This window comes from Camellia sinensis, chromosome 1 (assembly GCF_055761805.1).
Source record: "Camellia sinensis isolate YWXY chromosome 1, ASM5576180v1, whole genome shotgun sequence".
Classification (NCBI taxonomy): Eukaryota; Viridiplantae; Streptophyta; class Magnoliopsida; order Ericales; family Theaceae; genus Camellia; species Camellia sinensis.
The window spans coordinates 236,721,472-236,744,765 of record NC_138961.1 but is presented as its reverse complement, the minus strand read 5'-3'; the positions used below and the strand labels follow the sequence as shown (position 1 = coordinate 236,744,765).

Here is a 23,294-nt window from a genome sequence, read left to right as displayed (position 1 = left end):
ATAAAAACGATCATAATAAATGATGGTAACCACCACAATCGTTACGGCACCGTTATGACCGCTACGGTCGACATATCTATAAATCTCAATCACACTATAAAAACGATCATAATAAATGACAATAACCACCACAATTATTACAACGTTATATAACAATTACGGTCGCTTATTAAAACCTTCCTCGGATCCATCCTCAAAATTGGCACTCACTCACACACCCCTAAAACCCTAAAAAACATAAGCATGATATGTGTATCTTCCCATCATGTAAATTGAAAGCATATTTCTCTCAAATCTGTTACTTGATTGTGATTTGATTCTTTCAATTCAAAGCATAGCGAAAGATGGAAAATCCCACCTCTTATGACCTCATAATCTTGGGTGCCTCTGGTTTCACAGGCAAGTATGTAATCAAAGAAGCCCTTAAATTTCTCGACACCCTTTCTTCCCCACTCAAATCCATCGCTCTAGCTGGCCGTAACCCAAACAGAGTATCTCAAGCACTGACATGGGCCACTCACCCCAACCCACCACCCCCAATTCCCATCCTCACCGCGGACACCACCGACCCAGCTTCCCTCCGCCGCCTCGCCGCCCACACCAAGCTCATCCTCAACTGCGTCGGCCCGTTCCGCCTCTACGGCGAGCCCGTCGTCGCCGCCTGTGCCGATTTGGGCTGCGATTACCTCGACATATGCGGCGAGCCGGAGTTCATGGAGAGAATGGAGGCCAAGTACCACGATGAGGCGGTGGATAAGGGTTCTTTGGTGGTTTCGGCTTGTGGGTTTGATTCGGTTCCGGCTGAATTGGGGTTGATCTTCAATTCTAGGCAGTGGGTGTCCCCGGCTGTGCCGAATCGGATTGAGGCGTATTTGAGTCTGGAATCGGATAAGTGGGTTGTTGGGAATTTCGGGACATATGAATCGGCGGTTTTGGGAGTGGCCAATGCTGATAGATTGCAGCAATTGAGGCGGTCCAGACCCAGAAGAGCTCGGCCTTTGGTATGACAATTTCTCTGCTTTCTTGCTTGCTATCTCTCTCTATATGTTTGCATTATATGTATATATAGTTCCAATGTTGGGCTATAATTCTTAATTTTGTTGATAATTATTATTTTGTAAAGATTGTATACCCATGGAGTAGCTATGGTGTTCTTCTCAGTGTAAAATCATGTTAGAGTAGATTGTAATTGTAGTCTTTCTTGGCCAAGAAATCCCCCAGTTAACCTTCTCTTAGCTTTAGTTTGGGTGTTTAATTCAAGAAATTCTTTTCTAGTGTTTTCTTCCCTCTGTTTTCTCGGCAACATGGCGGATGTTAATTGATTGGCCTTTGGTTTCTGTTCTTCTATTTGGATTTTGGTAGGTATTTCTGATATTAATGCCAATAACGATAAAAAGAGTTTTAGCTTTGGCATTGTGGAAAATGTTTAGTTATTTTTTATAGCAATGGGCATCCATGAGTTCATTAGAAAAGAGTTATGCTTTCTTTTTGTTTTACTAGTGGAGGCGGTGTCTGTTGTTTCTCCCCCATTTAGAAAATCACGGGTACAACTGATGCATATTCAGTCTTTTCTTTAGGATTTCGTTCTTACTATTCCAATAAGCATTTGTTTGCATGTGGTATTACTCATCAAATAGCCTTTGAAGAGTTGTTTCTATTGTTTGAATTGAGGGTTTCAGTTCTTGGAGAAAGAATGCATCTACTGCTTACTTTAATTGTTCTTTTTACTATCATCTTTTGTGCTTAGCCTCAACATTTCTACAATGATATTAGCAGTGTGAATTATTGATGATGTCTGAGGACGACTGATATCACCTGAGCGGATTATTTTCAACCTAAAGCTATCTTTATTCTATGCTTAGTGTATTGAGTTTGGAATGCTATCAATTTTTATTATTATTTTGTTTGAGTCTTGGCAAAGAGAATCCTGTAACAGACTGAATTTATAAATCTTAATGTATCTGATTCCTGGAATCTGGATTTTTGTGATGCACTTAAACGTTTTGTTCCATTGCTGAAGAATCATGTTTGAAGTTCAATAAGTTTGCACATCACGTAATAGTTTCAACATCTTATTTCTGAGATTTGTTATTACAATTAAAGTTTGCCATCTTTGATTGTGGTGGGTGGAGGAGGTTTTGATTTTTTTTGTTAATTGACTGTGGACTTTTATGAATGATGTTGAAGTTGAATCTATGATTGTATTTTGCATGTTCTTGCCTTTCATAATGCATCTTAATTGAATTCTTATGTTATATTGAGCTGCTCTTGGTAAGTTGAACTTTATATATTGATATCAAATTTCTGCCTTCGTTTGCAGATTCCTGGTCCTGCCCCTCCCAAAGGACCAATAATAGAACACCAGAAGAAGATTGGACTTTGGGCTGTCAAACTACCATCAGCAGATTCTGTTGTTGTTCGGAGGACACTTGCAACTCTGAAAGAAAACCCCTGTGGTCTTCCAGGGGTTAATGAGAGTGCCAAACAGATTGAAAAGAGGGAAGCCTTTTGGCCAACGGTGAAGCCAGCTCACTTTGGAGTGAAGATAGCTTCTAAATCTGTGTTTGGTATCATTCGGTTCATCATTGTTGGAATATTCATTGGGCTTTTGGGTAAAACCAACTTTGGGAGGTGGCTTCTCCTAAAATTTCCCTCAATTTTCAGCCTTGGGTGGTTTAAGAAGAACGGTCCCAGTGAGGATGAGGTGAGAAGTGCTTCTTTTAAGATGTGGTTTGTTGGACATGGATTTAGTGATAGCACCCTTGCGGCACAGGGAAACATGAAACCCGATATGGAAATAATAACAAGAGTAATGGGTCCGGAGATTGGCTATTTGACCACTTCAATAGTTCTAATTCAGTGTGCTCTTGTTCTACTAAGCCAACGTGATAACTTGCCAAAAGGAGGAGTTCTAACACCTGGGATTGTATTCGGCCCAACAGATCTTCAAGAACGACTCCAAGAGAATGGAATATCTTTCGATTTCATTTCAAAGAGTGCTCTCTCTACCTAAATGGCAAGGTCTTTGTCACATTAATATTACAAAATTTGGTGCCTTTTTAAGCAGTTGTATCATATGTTTTGGTTTCTTTATATGCTTGGTGTGTGCTACTATTGAGAATTTAAAAAACCTTTCTACATCTGTATCTTGTGACGCCTCCTTCATCTCATTGCAACTTGGCAAACACAAAAAACAGCTAATTTTGAAAGCTCTGTATGTATATTATTATGACATCCTATTCCTTCGTAAACCTTTTTATCTTGAAAACATGACATTATTGCCAATGTTATATGACAGTCTATCGATAATGCTTGCAAACACCGATTGAACACTGACATGTTTTCAAGGCCTTCTTCCTCATATGGCAATGTGTTTCATTAACCCTTTGAGTCACTGGACTGTAACACTGACATGTTCTCAAGGCCATCTTCCTCAAATCTCAATGCGTTTAATTAACCCTCTTAGTCATTGGACTGTAACATTGGCCCGAAAACAGAGGCTCTGTTTGGAAGAGTTTTGGAAATGTAATTTTACCGCTTGATTTGCACGTGGCATTTGGTTACAGTTTTTAAAAATTAATTTTACATCTATTTTTGAAAACCCTTTCCAAGGCGGGAAAATTTACTTTAACCGGTCGTCCCCCGTATGTCCGGTCGGTTGATCGAAACAGTACACAATTTATTTTTATTTTATTTTTAATTTTTACAATTGACACCTGTTATTTTTTATATTTTAAATAAAAAAAATTGGAATTTTTAAATTTTTTTTATGAGTTTTGAATAGAATTTTGAGTTGTGTGTTTGGTTATGAATTGTAAATTTTTATATCAAATATTATATGTCACATCAAAAATTTTTCATTCAATTCAAAACTCATTCACCAAACAAAATTTTCACACTTACAAACTTAAAATACAACTTATGTTCTCAAATCATATTTAGAAAACTTTACCAAACGTTATTATAGTCTTCTTAGATGGTGTTTGTTTGGAAGGATTTGAGCATGGGATAGGACTAATAGTCCATCCGGAATAAAGTCCGTTACTTGATTGAAATTTTTTGTACTGGACTAATAGTTCATTCCGATTATGAATTCCAAATCTATGGAATTATTCTATCTCATGGAGGGTGAGACACAATCCATAGGATAACTCATCCCATGGGATAAGGTAGTGAAATTATATTTTTGATCCTCTACTTTTTAATATCTTTCTAAAAATAAAATTTATTTATTAAATTATTTATACTTTATTAAATTATTTATTTTAATAATATGGTATTAATTATACTTAGTAAACTAAAATAAAATTTAAAAATCTCAACTACAAATTAAAATAAATTTATATAATTTTTATTAATATTCTATTTATTTAATTTTTTAAAAGTTCTAGTAAAAAAATAAAATAAAATTTATAATTCAGATATAATATTCCTATTATTTAGAAAATAATTTAAAATGACAAAATAGTCTTTTAAGTATTTATCATTTCCCATAATATCCCAAACAAATATAAGATTTAATAGAATAGTCCAATCTAAATATCTAATCCCACGACTAAATAAACATAGGATACAAATTTAGTTCAACCAAATAATCCGGAAATAATGTATTCCAAGACTAACAATCCGGTAGATTACAATCCCCATTATCCAATCCGTCCAAACAAAAAACATCCTTAAAATACTAGTATATATCGGCCCCGTTTGGTAGAGTTGTGGAAAAGTGATTATACCTTATAACTTAACAGCTTATAACTTATAGTAGTGAACATAAGTTAATTTTTGACTTATAAATTAAGCTTCTCCTCCCCCACTCAAAGAATAAGTTAATTTTTAACTTACAAAAAATTATAAGGTGTATTGTTAAGCTGAACCAAACACACCAAAATAGTTTAAATTAACCTAAAAATTAAAATAAATTAGAAATAAATCTTACCAAACAGGACCATCCTCCTCTGTGGAACATTTGAAACATCTGTCAGCATTAGCCATCAACCAAATATAGAGAGACACCCAACAAACTTCATATTAAAAATTACAAAACTTTCTAGAAATGCATTTATGCAAGCACCAATTAACCAAATATAGAGACACCGAACCCAACCTCATTTTGAAAATTACACTAAAGAAGAAAGAAAACACCAAAATTATTGAATCTAGCATTTATTTGAAAGGGGAAGGGTGGGTGATTTCGGTGGATTGAGATTTCCAACTGGGTGATCATAAAATCAAGGAAACAACCACCATTTAGGCAGTCTCTGCAAGCGTCAACGTCTCAATAATTCCCATCAATGCCTTCACCGAGCTCCCATTAGCATCTTGACAAGCCTTCCTAGCTTCTTCCCCAACTTCCATTGCTTTATTCCTCAACTTCTCATCACTCATCATCTCTCTAACCTTCTCTCCAATCTCTTCCCCTTTCACTACCTTCTCTCCACCCCAACCCCAATCTCTCACCCACATCCCCAGCCCAGCATTCTCAACCACCTCTGCATTCACCCTCTGGTCGCCGTGCAGAGGCCACGCCAACACCGGCACGCCGTGCCGAGCAGCTTCCATCACAGAATTCCATCCGCAGTGGCTAATGAAACCCCCAATTGCAGGGTGTGCTAGAATTTGCTCCTGATTTACCCATCCTTTCACTATGATTCCCCTGTTTTTTGTCCTTTCCAGAAACGAATTGCCCAGCAAATCTTCAATCTCTTCGTTGTCCTCTTTGTCCACTTTGCTGGATTTCAAAACCCACAAGAAGGGACATCCACTTCTCTCCAACCCATCTCCGAGTTCTCTGATTTGGTCCTTTGACATGGCTGTTCTGCTTCCGAAGCTAACGTACACTACAGATCCAACACTTTGATCATCTACCCATGAAAGATAGTCTCCTTTTTTGAACTTGTAAGGCTCGAATGGGCCAATTGGGAGAACAGGTGGGAGGCTACTTAAGACACTGCCATTGTTGAGTGCAGCGATTGTGTCGGGTTCGAATCGGTCAAAGGTGTTCAGCAAAATGCCTTTGGCTTTGGGGAGAATCTGAGCGTTGGATATTGCGAACGAGGTGAAGAACAGAGTCGGATTGAAGAATGGAGGAGGAATAGTTGACAGAGGCAGTGGGGATAAACCTGGGATTTGTACATCGTTATCGGATCCACCGAATTTAGCAGAGTTTTCGGAGAATAAGAAAGGAAGGTAGGAAAAGAGAGAGGAAAATCTAGCAGAGGTAGTGGAAACAACGTAGTTGGGTATGGAAAGATGTTCAGCAAGAGGAGTGACAGTCACGGAACCAACGAAATCAGAGAAGATAGCAGAGAGAGGTGGAGAGGAAGATAACAAGAGAGGCTTGAGAAGGTGAACAGAGCGACTAATGGCTTCAAATTGAATGAAGAAAGGGTCGGTGTTGGTGGAATTGGGGGGATTACAGGGGAGGATTTCAAAGTCGAGACGATTGATATGTGGGTAGGTGGAAAAGAAGGTAGAGATGTGGGTGGACTCAGCAACTGAGACTGTTGGCTTGACGGTGATGAGAGTTACGAGGCAGCCTCGTGAAGATAGCATGGCGGCTAGCCTGAGGAACGGAGTCAGATGACCCATGCCGGCGCCGGGGAAGAGAGCGACGTGAGGGGATTTTCCCGGAAAATCGTGGGTGTTGGGGGCCATTGTTGTTGGTGATGGGGAAACTAGTTGCTCACTCATTTTTTTGGACGACTCTGTACTTTGCCCTGTCTTCGGTTCGAACATATACGAGTGTGTAGGAGTCCGGATCCTCTCCAGCTTCTTTCTCCAGCCGTTTCTCCGGGAAACGGCTCAGATGGAGCCACATCACCTCTAAACAAATATACGGCTCAGATTTATTGTTTAAACCAAAAATAAATAAATAAAAAAAGTACACACCTACCCCCACTGACACACACTCTCTCTCTCCGTTGAACATTCTTTTCTCACAGCCACACACACTCACAGTACATATTCTCTCTCTCTCTCTCTCTCTCTCTCTCTCTCTCTATATCACATTTTAAAAAAAAAATAAATTAAAATCACACTCCCTCCCTATCACATTTCTAATAAAAAATAAAAAAAAATATTTTAATCTTTTTCATTTTATTATCATAATATATATATAATTTTTAATATAAAATTTTAATTTTTATAAAATTAATATCATTGAAAATATACTTTTAAAATAAATAAAAAGTAATTATTATGTTTAGTTATGCTTTCAAAGTATTATTTTTAAAATATAAAAATTATTTTGATAAAAATAAACACACAAAAATCATATATTTTTGAAATTCTCAAAAATAATCTTCAATCCAAATATATATATATATATATATATATATATGAAAATAATGACTTATGTTCATCAATGTAAATTTTTTATTTTCTTTAAAACACAAATTCAATCTGTGCATAGGTGTAAATCAAATATAATTTTTTTTTATTTCCTTTAAAAAAATTATAAACTTGTTTGGTTAATAAAATTAAATTAAAAGTCATTATTTTCATATGATTTTTTTGGAATGAAGATTGTTTTTGAAAATTTCAAAAATATATGATTTTTGTGTGTTTATTTTATCAAATTAATTTTTATATTTAAAAAAAATAATTTGAAAACATAACTAAACATCTTAATTACTTTTTATTTATTTTAAATTTTTATTAAATATATTTAATATCAGTCTCATTTTAAAGGTATATTTTCAATGATATTAATGTTATAAAATTAAAATTTTATAGTATTAAAAATTATATATATATATATATATATATATATATATATGTTATGAAAAAGTTTAAAATAATTTTTTAAATCTAAAATATCAGTCTCATTTTTGTTTTATGTGTTTGGCTACGATTTGAGTGTAGAGTTGTTTTTAAATCTAAAATATTAAAATTTTAAATTATTTAAATTTTTTGAATATTTAAATTATTTAAATTTTTACGATTTAAATTTTTTGAATATTTATTTTAATTTTTTACTTATTAAATTTTTTAGATTATTTAAATTATTTAATATTTATGATTTAAATTTTTTGAATATTTATTTTGAAAAAAAATTATTTCCTTTGTAGTATTTTCAATTAAAAAATTGATTAATGTTATTTTCTGTTAATAATAAATTAATTTTTTTGGAAAAATGGAATGGAACGGCGTCGTTTTTTTTGGAAAAATGGACCTGTTTTGCTTAACACAGTACTGTTAAAAATTAATTTTTGTTAATTTTTTTTATTTTTTTTATTTGTAGTGAATATTTTAAATTTTTTTTTTTTTTTTTACTTGTTTAGATGCATCTTATTAAGATATATCTAAAAAATAAAATATTTGTGAAAAAATACTTTTAAAAATTAATAAATACATAAAAATACAAAAAATATATTGAAACTTTATGGCTCCGTTTGGTAAGACTTTTTAACTATGATTTGCGAATATGAGTTGTATTTTGAGTTTGTGTGTTTTGAAATTATGATTTGAGTGTAGAAAATTTGTTTGGTTATGATTTTTTAATAGAGGGTTGAATTGAGTGTGTAATTGAGTTTTGAAAGCTTGATTTGGCATATGAAGTAAGAAGATTTATTTAGTTATGAATTTTGAAAAGAGTTTTCAAAACTTAATTCAAATTGTTATAACTCATAACAAAACATACTACTTTCACATTATTGAAAATTCTGATCAACACTCATAACCAAACTCTTTTTAAAATTCAATTAAAAAAATTTATTATTAACAGAAAATAACATTAATCAATTTTTTAATTGAAAATACTACAAAGGAAATAATTTTTTTTCAAAATAAATATTCAAAAAATTTAAATCATAAATATTAAATAATTTAAATAATCTAAAAAATTTAATAAGTAAAAAATTAAAATAAATATTCAAAAAATTTAAATCGTAAAAATTTAAATAATTTAAATATTCAAAAAATTTAAATAATTTAAAATTTTAATATTTTAGATTTAAAAACAACTCTACACTCAAATCGTAACCAAATACATAAAACAAAAGTCAATTAAGAAATTATTTTTAAAACTCATAACCAAACACATAACTCGAAACTCCATACTACTTTTACAACTCTATACTCAAATTGTAACCAAATACATAATAAAAAAATTAAAATATTTAAAAATATTTTAAAAATTAAAATCGTAATATTAAAATTTAATTTCTTAATTCATTTATTCCTTCACAACGTGGCAGCTTCAAAACCTTCGGATCACTCCTCCGCAACGTGTCGCAATCTTGTTGAAAGTGCTGGATAGTGCCGGATGGAAGGACTGCCGGAGAGGAGGGGAATCCCCGGCGAGGCTTTGCTACAGACCTACCAGTAATCATCCATATACGAGTGTGTAGGTGACTTTAATGGGGCTTTGCTACAGACCTACCAGTAATCATCCATATACGAGTGTGTAGGTGACTTTAATGGGTAATGCTATAAGTTTTGTAATTTGTGAATTTTATTATTATAAATAATATAATTTAATATTATAATTCTAGTTAAACATTAAAGAAAATATAACAAAAATTCTTAGATCGTAATCAATTTATTCATACACAAAATTCTATAAGAATAATGTCGTAATATTATTATTGTAAAAAGAGTTTATTACACTCTCTATTATTAAATTATCGTTAAATTATCTACTTAGTTTTTTGAATTATTGATTGAGTCTGTTTAGTCTCTAAAGTATATAAACTAAAATTTATTTAATCCTTAAACTATCGATCGAATCTATTGAGTCTCTAAAATATTTAATTCAAACTTATTTAATCTAAAGGATTACAAAAATAAAATATAAATTCTTAAGTATTATAAATTAATAAAAGACTTTATCAAGTTAAGATTTTATTTCAAAAAAATCTTAAATTTCTATTTGGTCTTTAAAAAATGTTTTTTTAAAAAATGTTTTTTTATTGTGTGTTTAAATTAATATCAGAATCTTGCCAATAAAATTATATAAGTATTAAACATACTAAAGAAATAGAATTAGAATTGGATAATTTGAATTATAATACTTTGATACGAATTATAATTAAATAAAGTAATACATTAAGCCTGTGTTTGGCAAGTGGGTTTGCAGGCTTTTTTGGCTATTTTAGTCACAAAAAACAAAATAGGCTATTTTAGCCATAACAAACAAAACATCACATCTAACTCATAATCATTACATTCCTCTCTCACAAAAAAATTCAAAAAAGCCAAAAAGCCAAAAAGCCCTTCCCAAATCAAGCTTTTAAGTCCAGGCTAAAATAGCCAAAAAAGCCAAAAAGCTAAAAAGCCAACCCACTTCCCAAACGGAGGCTAATTAAGTTATAAAAAACATTTAGTGAAAATTTTAAAAACAATTAATAGGAAATTATAGACGACATCTGGTATATAATATTAGATAAAGGGCTTATATTTTAACTTGATAGGGTTTTTTACTAATTTATAATATTTATGGGCTAATATTTTATTTTTGTAATCTTTTTAGGGATTAAATAGGTTTGAATTGAATATTTTAGGGACTTAATAGATTCAGTCTTCGTTTGGCATTGACTTTTTTAGCCTCGTTTGGTTTGGTTTTTTTTTATTTTTGTGGGAGAAAAAATGTAATGATTATGATTTGGATGTGACATTTTATTTTATTGACTTATGTAGCTAATTTTGCCTTTTTGTACTTTTTTAGCCAAAAATCTAAAAACCAAACGAAGTTTCAATCGATAGTTTAGGAAATTGATATATTTTAATTTTTATACTTTATGGGCTAAGTAGACAATTAATAGTTAAGAGACTAAATAGATAATTTAGAAATAGTATAGGGGTAGAAAGTGTAATAAACTTTTGTAAAAAATCATATTAATTGAATATCAATATATATTTGATCATATCACATTTGTGTCAATAATTTATTTTAAAAATCAACATAAATAAATTTTATTTGATCAAGTGACTATCAATATTCGATTAACGTAATTTTTTATAAAAATAAAATATTCGATAAACCTTATGTAAGTTTCAAATTATCAATATAAGCTCCATAATAGATCTACGCAGGCACAATAACATTCCAATTTGATTTCATAGTAGAGAAAATTTTTATGTACCTTTTCACCTATTTTTTCAAATTTAATATTTTACACTGTTCTCAGATGATTCAAGACCTCATTCATGATTAGCTTGGACGACGACTGTTAAGAAGAGCATTTCTAATAGTCTTTTTATTTGCCATTTTTTCTATATTTTAAAGAGTTAAATACAAAATAAGGCTGTGTTTAGTTTAGGCGTGGAATTATATTTTAGTACTGTATTTAAATATAATTTTCAAAAATTAATTCTGTACTCACCTTTGAAATTTTCTATCAGAACATGTTTGGCGAAGTAGAATTTTTAAATTTTAAATTTTAAAATTGGGCCTATCCTATCACCCGCCCGCCCGACCGATTGACTGGAATAATAATTTTTTTTGTTTTGTTCTGGTGTGTGTGCGCAATTGCCACCTGTTATTTAAAAAAAGTTATATTTGTTTTTGATATTTTTTAATTATAGAAATTATATTTTTTAGATCAAAATGACCAATTATTTGGTCATTTATTTAAAATTAACAAAAAAAAATTAAATAAAAATTAATTTGTCACAGTAATTTTTAAAAAATTAAAAAATATTTTTTTAAAAAAATCAACCAAATATACAATCAAAAGTAATTTTAAAACACTAGCTAAATATTTTTTTAAACAAAAAATAATATATATTTTTTAATATTTAAAATAAAAAAAATATTTTCTGAATTTTTGAATTTTTAAATATTTTTTTTATAATTATTTTTTTGAATTGAATTTTAAAAAGAGTTTGGTTATGAGTTTTGAATAAAATTTTCAACAGAGTTTTAAGTTATGTGTTATAAGTTTTTGAATTAAGTTTTAAAAACTTTTTTCAAAACTCATAACAGAACAATTTTTTTATATTTCAAAACTCATTTTAAAATTCAAAACTCAATTCAAAATTCAATTCAAAACTCTTTCAAAACTTATAACCAAACAAATTTTCTCTTTTTAAATTATGATTCAATAACTTACAAACTCAAAATACAATTCTATTATCAAATCATAGGTCTAAAACTAACCCAAAGGCTATCTAAATTCTCGACTCCCTACATTTAGGGAGGTTTCAGTCCCTTCCTATAATTAATTTTTTTTCTCTGTCATCCCTCGTATGTTTTCTCAAAAGATCGAAGGGAGAATAAAGTTTCAAAAATATTTTTAATAAAAAATAATAATAAATATTTAAAACATATAAAGAAAAAATAAAGAGTATTAGGGTATTTTGAGAAGTTGGTAAAAAATTAATTTTTGACTTTTTATCAAGCTTTTTAGCATTTTAAGTGATTTGAGAAGTTGATAAAAAGCTGACTATTGGCTTTTTAGTTTAATATTTGTTTATGATGTCAAATAAAATTAAAATGACCAAAATACCCTTACCCAGCATAAAAATTTTATTTTTTTTATTTTTTTGTCATAGGCCCCAATTTATAATTTCACACTTTTGTTTTTATAACTTTCCAAACCAATTTTGTTACGTTTTTGGACCAAAGATAAAAAATGTGACTTTTTATTTTGGTTCCCAAAATGGCACATTGTTAGAGATGATAGTTGGAAAGGTGGTTTCCTGAAATAGAAAAGACATTTTTAAACCAAAATCTAAAGAAAATATAGGGAAGATTGTTGAAGATGCTTTTAATGTATCTTATTAATTTGTATCTTAGACATGTTTATGGCTTATTTTGAGAAGACAGTAAAAAGTAATTTTTTGACTTTTAACTAAGTTTTTGTCTTTTTTTTAGACAAATGATTTGAGAAATTGGTTGGTAAAAAGTTACTTTTGACTTTTTTTATTAATATTTATTTATAATGTCAAATCAGAATTAAATGATCAAACTATCCCCATTAATTTAAAATATTGACAACTTCATTCATATAGCACATTTTGACTCATGAGGGGTAGAATTGTAATTTCACCAGCAGTTAAAAACCAACTTTCCAAATGAAAAAAAAAATACAAAAAAACTAACTTTTGACTTTTGTTACAAACCAAAAAAAGTGGCTAAAAATCAACTTTCCAAAATAGCCCTTATATATTTGTTTGATCTCTTAGAATATATTTTTTGATTAAAAATAAATAAAATTAAAGGATTGGCCAGACTCACACCATATTAAAGGGTTGGCCAAACAAAACATTTTTCAATTAGAGCACTTTCCATCAAATACCAAAACGGTTGGCCAGACTCACACCATATTAAGGGTTAGTTTGGGATGTCCTAAAAAAGTGTACTTTTTGACTTATTGGTGGGTTTGGGTTGTGTTTGATATGATGTGTTAGAGAGGTGATGTAATTTAAATAAGATGATGTGACTTAAATAAGATAGTGACTTTTTGACTTTTTAGCTTATTTAGTATATGCCAAACTAGCCCTAAAACTGTTAACAAGTGACACTGCATTTTAAAAAAAAAATTGTCACACTGCATTGTCAGTGACGTTATTTTGATCAGCTAAAAAACAAAGATATATTTGTCCACGCATGAAATAAACACCTTCTCAAAAACACCATAGTTAATTTTTATTTTTATTCTATATTTTTTTATATCGGTAGCAACATGTGCTAATTAGTGTTCTAATTAGTTTATCAATACTATTTATAATATTATTATTGATCTCATTCATTAATCATATTACAAATATCAAAAATTTCTCAAATTATATTACATTATCAATTAGTATACTAGTTAATACAATAACTTGTGTATATAGTATTATTCTTTTTATACTAGTAGAGAAAGTTGAAGTAATTTATTACTTTGTTAGGGTATATGTTGACATTTTCCTTTGGCATTACTAATGCCAAAATTTTAGAATATGAGAAATATTATATTAACAAAAATGCTAGAGGCGTCAAAAATTCTACCAAAAGTTTTACCACACAATGTGGGTCTCATGTGGGTCCCACACCCATATGAGACATTTGGTAAAACTTTTGGTAGAATATTTGGGGTCTCTAGCATTACTCTTATATTAATTCATAACAACATTACATAAATAAAACCTCAAAGAATCATCTCAAGCAAATAATAAAACAAAAAATAAAAAAATAAATCAGTAAAAAAAAAAAAAAAAAAGAGTTATAAGTCAAGAAAAATCAACGATCTTCTAAAAAATATAATATGCAAAGTAAAATCTGTTTAAAAGTCTATCGTCTCTATCAATATCGTCTCCGTCGCGGCTGATAATTAATTTTTTTATTTTATTTTAAAAGTACGGTAAAAATGTCAATAATTATGAATTGAGTTTGGCTTCTCTCGCAACTGAGCTAGCATTCAATTGGGCACAACTACCGACTCATTTATTTGATGAACCTGACAATATTGTACTGCGCTCATAACTCAGTTGGTGTATTTTCCGTTTACTCAATAGTGGGTTCCTTATTTTGAGTTGGTATAAATATGACCATAATATCGAAGTATTGCAATAATATCTCTAAGAAGCACCCCTTTTTCTAATTAAAAAAAAAAAAAACAACTAGCATCCAATTTGAGTTTTGAATCTGGACCGCGTTGATATTTTTTACATATCAATGGTTAAATGATTTGAAAATTATACGGCAACTTTTGTTATTTCTTCACGGAAAAAATGAAATTATTGCTTGATTTCATTTATGTCTTGGCAAAAAAAGAGCTCTGTATGTATATTATTATTGTTAGGAAAAATATATGATGTTTTATAAATAAATTAATAAATAAGAATAAAAATTGTTAATGTAAATTGTAAAAGTAAATGTAAATTATCACTACCACACACTCCACCTACCACCTCCACTACCACCCACTCCACCTACCACCTCCACTACCACCTTCACCTACTCCCAAATCCTCTCCTATATAAATCCTTGTAATATACACAATATACACATCAATTAATACACATCAATAAATAATACATCATTATTTAACATGGTATCAGAGCGAGGTTAAGCACTTAGTATTTTTCGCTTCACCGGCGGGCGGCAACCTCACCTTAGCCGTCCGCCGGGCCTCAACCTATTCTGCTTATTTTTCTACACATACCTTCTTCCATAATTAAGCTCTTCTCTGCCTTTACAACGGCTGCCAACGAAGACCAAGCTTTCCCAGTCCCCGGTGGACCGAAGAGGAGATACTCTCGCTTCCACGCCTTGCCGATCTTTTTATAGTAATCCTTCGACTTCGTGAAGGTGATCAGATCGTTGATAATTTCCTGCTTCTTTTTGGGCTCCATAGCAAGAGTATCGAATGTCGCTGGATGCTCGAACACCACATGGCTCCACATCGTCCTTCTAGACCTGACCCATTGCTCGCCTCTGTTGTTGGTGAAGATCTTCCTCTGCCAAGACTTCACCCCAATCGCTTTCCCTTCTTCCATTACGTGATTCAAGTAAGTCCCGGTGACGATTTCTCTGTGCCGCCGATGGAAAGTGAGCTTGTAGTACAACTTCTCGTCGTTGTCTCCGTAGAAAGAGATTACAACGTTGACCGTTTCGTTCACCTTGGTATCGTAGTCCCCCTCTCTCACCTTTGAACTGAACTCCTTTGTGCCAACTTGAAACAACATTTGCCGCAGACTGTGCCGCCGATGCAGCAACCATAGATAGCCTACCAAATCCCTGAGAAACGGCATAAAGTACATCGCCTTGAGAATTATTTCTGGGCATTGGGGCCGGACTCGATCCGAAACCAACATACTTCCCACCTTGCGATGGATGTAAACCTTCAGGCTTCGATTCATTCTCCGCAATCTTACTAGCGAAAAAAAGCTCTCCTTATTCGCCGCCGAAGCCTCCAATTGCGCCTTCGTATAAATATTATCGGTCGATCTCGACCTCGACGGAACCCCTCCGTCAGCCACCTCGGCCCCGCCATCGCCGCCGCAGCCGCACAGCCCCACACTCCCTCCAGCAATCCCTGCTGGGACGCAATCCGCCGCGCCAGATCCGAATCCTCCTCGGGCCAAATCTCCCTCCCGGACCTCCGATTCATCCACCGCCTCGGCTCCCGTGACATCGGCTCGGTCTACTTGGCTGAGCTCAAGTGCGGCGCCATCAACGGAGAAGCAGTGTTCGCAGCGAAGGTGATGGACAAGAAGAAGACCAAACCCAGCTCTCTCTCTCTCACAGAGCTCTCTCACCCCGAATCTTCTTCCTTTTCTTTTATCTGTTTCTTTTAATTTTTTAATTCCTTCCCCTCTCCAATAAAATAACTCTCTATCTTCCTTTTTGGCCGAATTGAATACCCACTCTCTCATATTTTATTAAACTATCAACATACACAACACTACCTTTTTCTCTTCAGGACAGAGAGCACTTTATTCTATAACCCTTTTTCCATTCTCACATATTCTCCACCCAAAACCATCATCACATTATCCACCGCCCAACTTTTCTTTGCCCCTCAGCTTTTTATCTTTTCTTTTTTTTTTACCCCAATTTTATTTTGACACATATTTTTTCCTTTCACACCAAAAAAAAAAAAACAAAAAAAAAACAAAAAAGAACCACAACCCATAACCATTTCCAAATTTGCACGACAAATCATATTTTATTCATCTCAGGGATTCACCCCGATCACACTTACACACACACACACACAAAAAAAAAAAAAAAATACAAACAAACAACCACATTCACAACTGGAATTTTTCTTCTCTACTCTGCCGCCGGTCTCTTCTTCTTGCCTCCATCCTGGGCGGCCCTTGACGGTGCTGCCTCCGTGCTTCCTCGACCACCAAGCCAGTTGCCTCCTCCCTGCTCCTCCACTCCCGGATCTGGTGGGCCTCCAAATCGGAACATCACGGTGGACTTCCGCTTCAGCTCCTTGTTTTCCGCCTTTAGCACACTTATCTCTGCTCGCGCATCCTTATACATGCGCTGGAGCAGAGCCAGCTGGGCGTTTAACTGCTGCACCTCATTTGTCCTACTCTGCAGCCGGTGCGACAGGTTTGTGACCGCAGTCATGGTTTCCACACATGACTTCAGAGTATACTGATTGGCCTCAATATCAGTTTGCACCGCCATTTTTTGCTCCACCGACCGCATCGGAAAGTTCAACGGAGCAAACCCAGCGGTGTTTGGTTGAGGTTCACTGGCCACCGCACCAGTTATCTCTCTTGTTGACTCGTTGAGGTCAGGAAAGAGAGTCAGCAGACCACGAGAAGACGAGGCCATTTTTTGGGCAACAAAGTGTTACAGAATATCTCTCGCAACAGAGTGTTACAGACACTCTCTCTCAGCACAACGAAGAGTTTTTCAGAGTTTTTTTAGCGGGTTTTCTGCCTCAGCCTCAGCCTCCGCTTCGATTTATAAAGACCTTGACGAAGAGGCAGACACGCGTATCATGCGCCGCTCGGCGCTCGCCGACAACTTGGCACGCCTTTTGATGGCACGTCTTTTTATGGATTGGGCACGCCTTTTGATGGCACGCCTTTTGACAGATTGGGCACACCTTTTGAGGGCACGACTTTTGAGGGCTCGATATCTATATCCCTGTATATCTTTTGGGCAGCCTATATACACACTCATACAGTGTCTTCTACACTGGTCAGCTTTTATCAATCCCTTTGTTTCAACCTCAAATAGGTTTCTATCTTCACACCTATTTGAGTTTGAGGGGGGGTTATACACAGTATCATGTATAAGTCGCTCATGGCACACTCCCTAAGTCGCCCCCTTGGTGCACCACCACAACCTCTGCTACATCGGTCCGACATGACCCCGTAAACTGTCTTCTACAACGGTCCGACATGACCCCGTAAACTGTCCTGCTACATCGGTCCGACATGACCCCGTAAACTGTCTTCTACAACGGTCCGATATGACCCCGTAAACTGTCCTTCTACATCGGTCCGACATGACCCCGTAAACTTTCTTCTACAACGGTCCGACATGACCCCGTAAACTGTCCTTCTACACCGGTCCGACATGACCCCATAAACTGTCCCGACATTGATTCCGGTTAGCTTCTACAACAACGGTCTGACACGACCACACAGTGTCTGCTACATCGGTCCGACATGACCCCGTAAACTGTCTGCTACAACGGTCCGACATGACCCCATAAACTGTCTTCTACATCGGTCTGACACGACCACACAGTGTCTGCTACAACGGTCCGACATGACCTCGTAAACTGTCTGCTACAACGGTCCGACATGACCCCATAAACTGTCTGCTACATCGGTCTGACACGACCATACCGTGTTTCCTATCCTGTTTTATTTTATTTATCAGTTTACTTTCCTGTTTTGTTACTCTCTCCAAACTCAAGTTGGCTAGTACCTATCCTCCTTGAGTTTGAGGGGGGCTGTTAATGTAAATTGTAAAAGTAAATGTAAATTACCACTACCACCTACCACCTCCACTACCACCCACTCCACCTACCACCTCCACTACCACCTTCACCTACTCCCAAATCCTCTCCTATATAAATCCTTGTAATATACACAATATACACATCAATTAATACACATCAATAAATAATACATCATTATTTAACAAAAATTAATGCAGAAAAATTAAATCAACAGCGACATAAGAATTTTACGTGATTCTCTCAATGTAAGGTACGTTCACGGAATCAAAATCCGATTTCACTATCAACCAAATTTTTTTTAAATGATTACAAATGAGACACGAATGGTCTCACAAATTACCCTTAGGTGAATTCTAGATAGTCACAAATAAATAAGAGAAAATACCTTACCAAATCGACGAATAAAAATTTTCAAAACAAAATTGTAAAAAACTCAAAATAATGCGCCTAAATCAAAATCGAAAGCTAAACCAGACTAAGCAGAGCAGCACTATTGTTTGTTTGTGAAAGCAATACGCACACATCCACAACTTAACCAATTAACCCACTGAATAATAATCAGCTTTGTTAACCCACCGGATTGATTTTTCCACAAGCACTATCTCACCGAAAAATATGAATCAATGTTGCTGCCGCTCCTTTCCCTTTTAGGAAAATCAAAGACAATTTTTTTATGTATTGTTAAATCTTAACTTTTTATTAAAGCCCTAATTATACCAAATAAATTATTAAATATTCATTGAATCTCTTAAAAGTTAGATATAATATATAAAATATATTATATTCAAATCAAATTAAAATTCTTTTAACAAACTAATTAGATCTTATACTCTACTAAGGAAATATACCCCAATAATTCTCCCCCTATCGACTTAGGTGGAGACATCAATCATACCCGCCAAAATTTGACACTTTAAATGTTTGTACCTCGACAAAGTCTTAGTCAACATATCCGAAATATTATCATTCGTGTGAAGCTTTTCGAGTTGTAACAATTTCGAATTTAAAACATCACAAATCCAATGGTACCTCACATCAATGTGTTTCGATCTCGAATGAAAAGTAGAATTTTTACTTAAGTGAATAGCACTTTGACTATCACAATAAAGCACATACCTTTCTTGCTTTAAGCCCAACTCTTACAAAAATTTCTTCAACCATAACTCTTTCTTACAAACTTCCGTAATGGTAATAAATTCAGCTTCGGTAGTTGAGAGAGTAACATATTTTTGTAATTTAGATTGCCATGCCACAGCTCCCCCTACAAATGTCATCACATACCCCGAAGTAGATTTCCTAGAATCAACATCACCAGCCATGTCAGAATCCGTAAACCCATCAAGCATCGGCTTACCATCCCCAAAACACAAACATACCTTTGAAGTGCCTCGAAGATATCTTAGAATCCATTTTACCGGATCCCAATGTTCTTTACCCAGATTAGACAGAAAATGACTCACCATACCAACAAAGTGAGCAATATCCGGCCTTGTACAAACCATGGTGTACATCAAAGAACCAACCGCTGAAGCATAATAAATTTTCAGCATCTCTTCCTTGTCTTTTTCACTTGTATGATATTGATTCGAACTAAGCTTGAAGTGACCCGCAAATGGAGAACCAACCGGCTTTGCTTTATCCATGTTGAACCTCTCAAGAACTTTCTCAATGTAGCTTTCTTAAGACAACCAAATCAACCCCTCTTTGCGATCACAAACAATTTTCATACCAAATATTTGCTTTGCCGATCCCAAATCTTTCATAACAAAGACTTGCTCAACTCCAATTTCAACCTATTAATCATAGTGTAATCTTGACCCACAATTAACACGTTATCAATATAAAGCAAAAGAATAATAAATTTACCATTCGAAATTTTTTTCACAAACACACAATGGTCCGAAGTGGTTTTAGAAAAATCATTATTCATCATGAAATAGTCAAATTTTTTGTACCACTGCCGCAGGGTTTGCTTGAGGCCATACAAACTTTTTTTCAATTTGCAAACAAATTTCTCTTTCCCTTTCTCCACAAAACCTTTCGGTTGCTCCATGTAAATTTCTTCTTCAAGATCACCATGAAGAAATGCGGTCTTCACATCAAGTTGTTCAACTTCAAAGTTCATACTTGCAGCCATGCCTAAGTACAACTCGAATAGAAGACATCTTCACAACCAGTAAGAAAATCTTATCTAAGTCAATACCTTTCTTTTGCCCAAAGCCTTTCACAACAAGACGTGTTTTGTATCTCAAATTCTTGCTGTCATTCTTCAATTTGAAAACCCACTTATTTTTCAAAATTTTCCTCCCCCAAGTTGTGGTGGCGGTTCTTGAGTTGGATGCTCTTCCTTAATTTCTGGCCCAACTTCATTAGGATTAGCATCATCCTCTACATCTTCAATAAGTGGCTGCATATCTACCCCATTTTTGTCATCAATTGAAGATGAAGGAGATTGATCCATGTCAATAAGATCACTAGTTTTTTGCTCTGGTTGATCACCTTTGCCAAAGTCTTCAATTGTTTGGTCTTCAAGAAACACAACATCACAGCTTCGAATGACTTTCTTGTCGACTGGATCCCACAATCTATAACCAAATTCATCATGTCCATAGCCAAGAATAATATATTGTCTTGACTTACTATCAAGCTTGGACCTCTCATCTTTAGGAATGTGAACAAAAGCTCGGTAACCAAACACTCTCAAGTGCTTATAAGATAAATCTTTACCGGTTCAAACTCTTTCGAAAAACATCACTATTCAAAGGATAGGAAGGGGACAAATTGATCACGTCAACCGCAATCCTCATTGCCTCACCCCAAAAGGATCTTGGCAATTTAGCATGTGAAAGCAGACACCTTGTTCTTTCCACAATGGCGCGGTTCATCCGGCAATGCCATTTTGTTGAGGAGTCTTCTTAACTATCTTTTAGTGCTGAATACCTTGACTACGATAATACTCATCAAATGACCCAATGTATTCACCACCATTGTCTGATCGGATGCACTTCAATTTCTGCCCTGTTTCTTTTTCAACCATGGCCTGAAAATGCTTGAATACTTCTAGAACTTGATCTTTAGTTTTTAGTATGAAAGCCCAAACTTTCATTGAATAATCATCAATGAAAGTAACAAAATAAAGTGCACCACTATGTGTTTTAACTTTCAAAGGACCACAAGCATCGGAATGAATCAACTCCAAAACATTTTCTTTTCTAGAAGCAACATTTTTATGAAAAGAAACTCTATGTTGTTTACCCGCCAAACAATGAACACAAGTTTTAACATGTGTACCTTTCAAACTGCGTAGAAGCTCTTTCTTGAACAAAACTTACAGCCCCTTTTCACTCATGTGCCCAAGTCCCTTGTGCCACAATTCGGTAGAAATATCATCTTCAAGTGCATTGACAACACCTTTACAAATTTTTCCTCGCATCGAATAAAGTGTGTGAGTCTTCTTGTATTTAGCCACCACCAAAGAACCCTTTGTGAGCTTCCATATTCCATTACCAAATTTGTTATTGAAGCTTTCATCATCTAGCTTCCTGGTAGAGATCAAATTTAGGCGAATGCCAAGAACATGCCTCACATCTTTAAGCAACAACTTGCAGCCCAAATTTGTTTCCAAGCAAACATCAACCATGTCAATAATCTTGGACAAACCTTCATTACCTGAACAAAACCATAATCTCTTTTAGTGTGGGTAGTGAAGAAATCAATTCGAGAAGTCACATGAAAAGAAACGCCAGAATCAATCACCCAATTGCTCTTTTGGCCCACAAAATTGATACAATCATCTTCACAAATGACCATGAGATCATCGGTGGTAACCGTCGTTGTGTCTTCTTACTTCTTATCCATGCTTTTGTCATGCATTGTCTCCTTGTTCTTGAGCTTTTGGCATTCTCGCTTCATGTGCCAGTTCTCATGGCAATAATAGCACTCAATGTCTTTCTTTGAAAAAGAACCTTCTTTTAATTTGTCACGACTTTGATCACAACCATGAGGAGTCTTACTCCTCCCCCTATTTTGCTTCGATCTCTCACAACAAATGCCTCTGAATGAGAAGAACCTGCTGATTTTCTTCTAGTTTCTTCATTCAGCAAGCTACTAGTGACTTGGCTCATTGTAATAATTCCATTGGGCGCCGAATTACTAACCATCACAACCAAAGTCTCCCAACTTTCATGCAAAGAACTAAGTAGCATCAAAGCTTACAACTCATCATCAAAAATAATTTTCATAGAAGCAAATTGGTTAACAATACTCTTTATTTCATTCAAATGTTCTAGAATGGGACTGCCATCTTTATATTTACCAACTTACGAAATAGAAAAGCTTTATTTGTGGCTGATTTTCTATCATAAAAGCTTTCTAATTTTTTTCATAAATCATGTGCAGAAGTTTCAGTAGCAACATGATAAAACACACTGTTATCAATCCATTGACGGATAACACCAATAACTTTTTGATTAAGCCTCTTGCATTCATCATCTTGCATACCCTCAGGTTTGTCACTATCACCCTCAATAGGCCCATACAAATCTTTATAAAATAATAGGTTCTCCATTTTAGTTTTTCATGTTACCCAATTACTTCCATTGAAGCTAGACATATGACCCATATTCCCCTCCATTGATTTACACAAATCAATAAACCCAAATAAACCGTAAACTCTAATACTAGTTGAGAGGGAGATTTCATAATATGGCTTTAGGCCGTGGTAGTGGCCAGCCAGAGATTGGACTAGGCGTGTTTGGGCCGAGCTGAGCTGGGCCATTCTAGGGGAAGTTTGCTCGGTTGAAGTCCAGACTCGATTTGGCCGACATGATTCTCTGCTAGCCCGGTTTCTATTGGTCGCTCGTTTAGCTCGGCGAGTAAGGTCCTCCGCAGACCGGCTCAACCAAGCAGGAGCTCGGTCATAGCGGA

At 34.3% G+C, this 23,294-nt stretch overlaps 2 protein-coding genes across 2 annotated transcripts; one reads left to right on the top strand and one right to left on the bottom strand.

The window, feature by feature from the left end:
* Positions 1–178: 178 nt before the first annotated feature.
* LOC114296495 (Saccharopine dehydrogenase) lies at positions 179–3,251 on the top strand. The gene is made up of 2 exons (XM_028240790.2): positions 179–1,001; positions 2,321–3,251. Exons 1-2 carry the CDS (start codon positions 345–347, stop codon positions 3,011–3,013), a joined length of 1,350 nt encoding a protein of 449 aa, XP_028096591.2. The 5' UTR covers positions 179–344; the 3' UTR covers positions 3,014–3,251.
* Positions 3,252–5,002: 1,751 nt separating this feature from the next.
* LOC114296545 (UDP-glycosyltransferase 708C1) lies at positions 5,003–6,745 on the bottom strand. Its single transcript, XM_028240847.2, has one exon. The coding sequence runs from the start codon at positions 6,733–6,735 to the stop codon at positions 5,248–5,250; it is 1,488 nt and encodes a 495-aa protein (XP_028096648.2). The 5' UTR covers positions 6,736–6,745; the 3' UTR covers positions 5,003–5,247.
* Between the last annotated feature and the right edge of the window lie 16,549 nt (positions 6,746–23,294).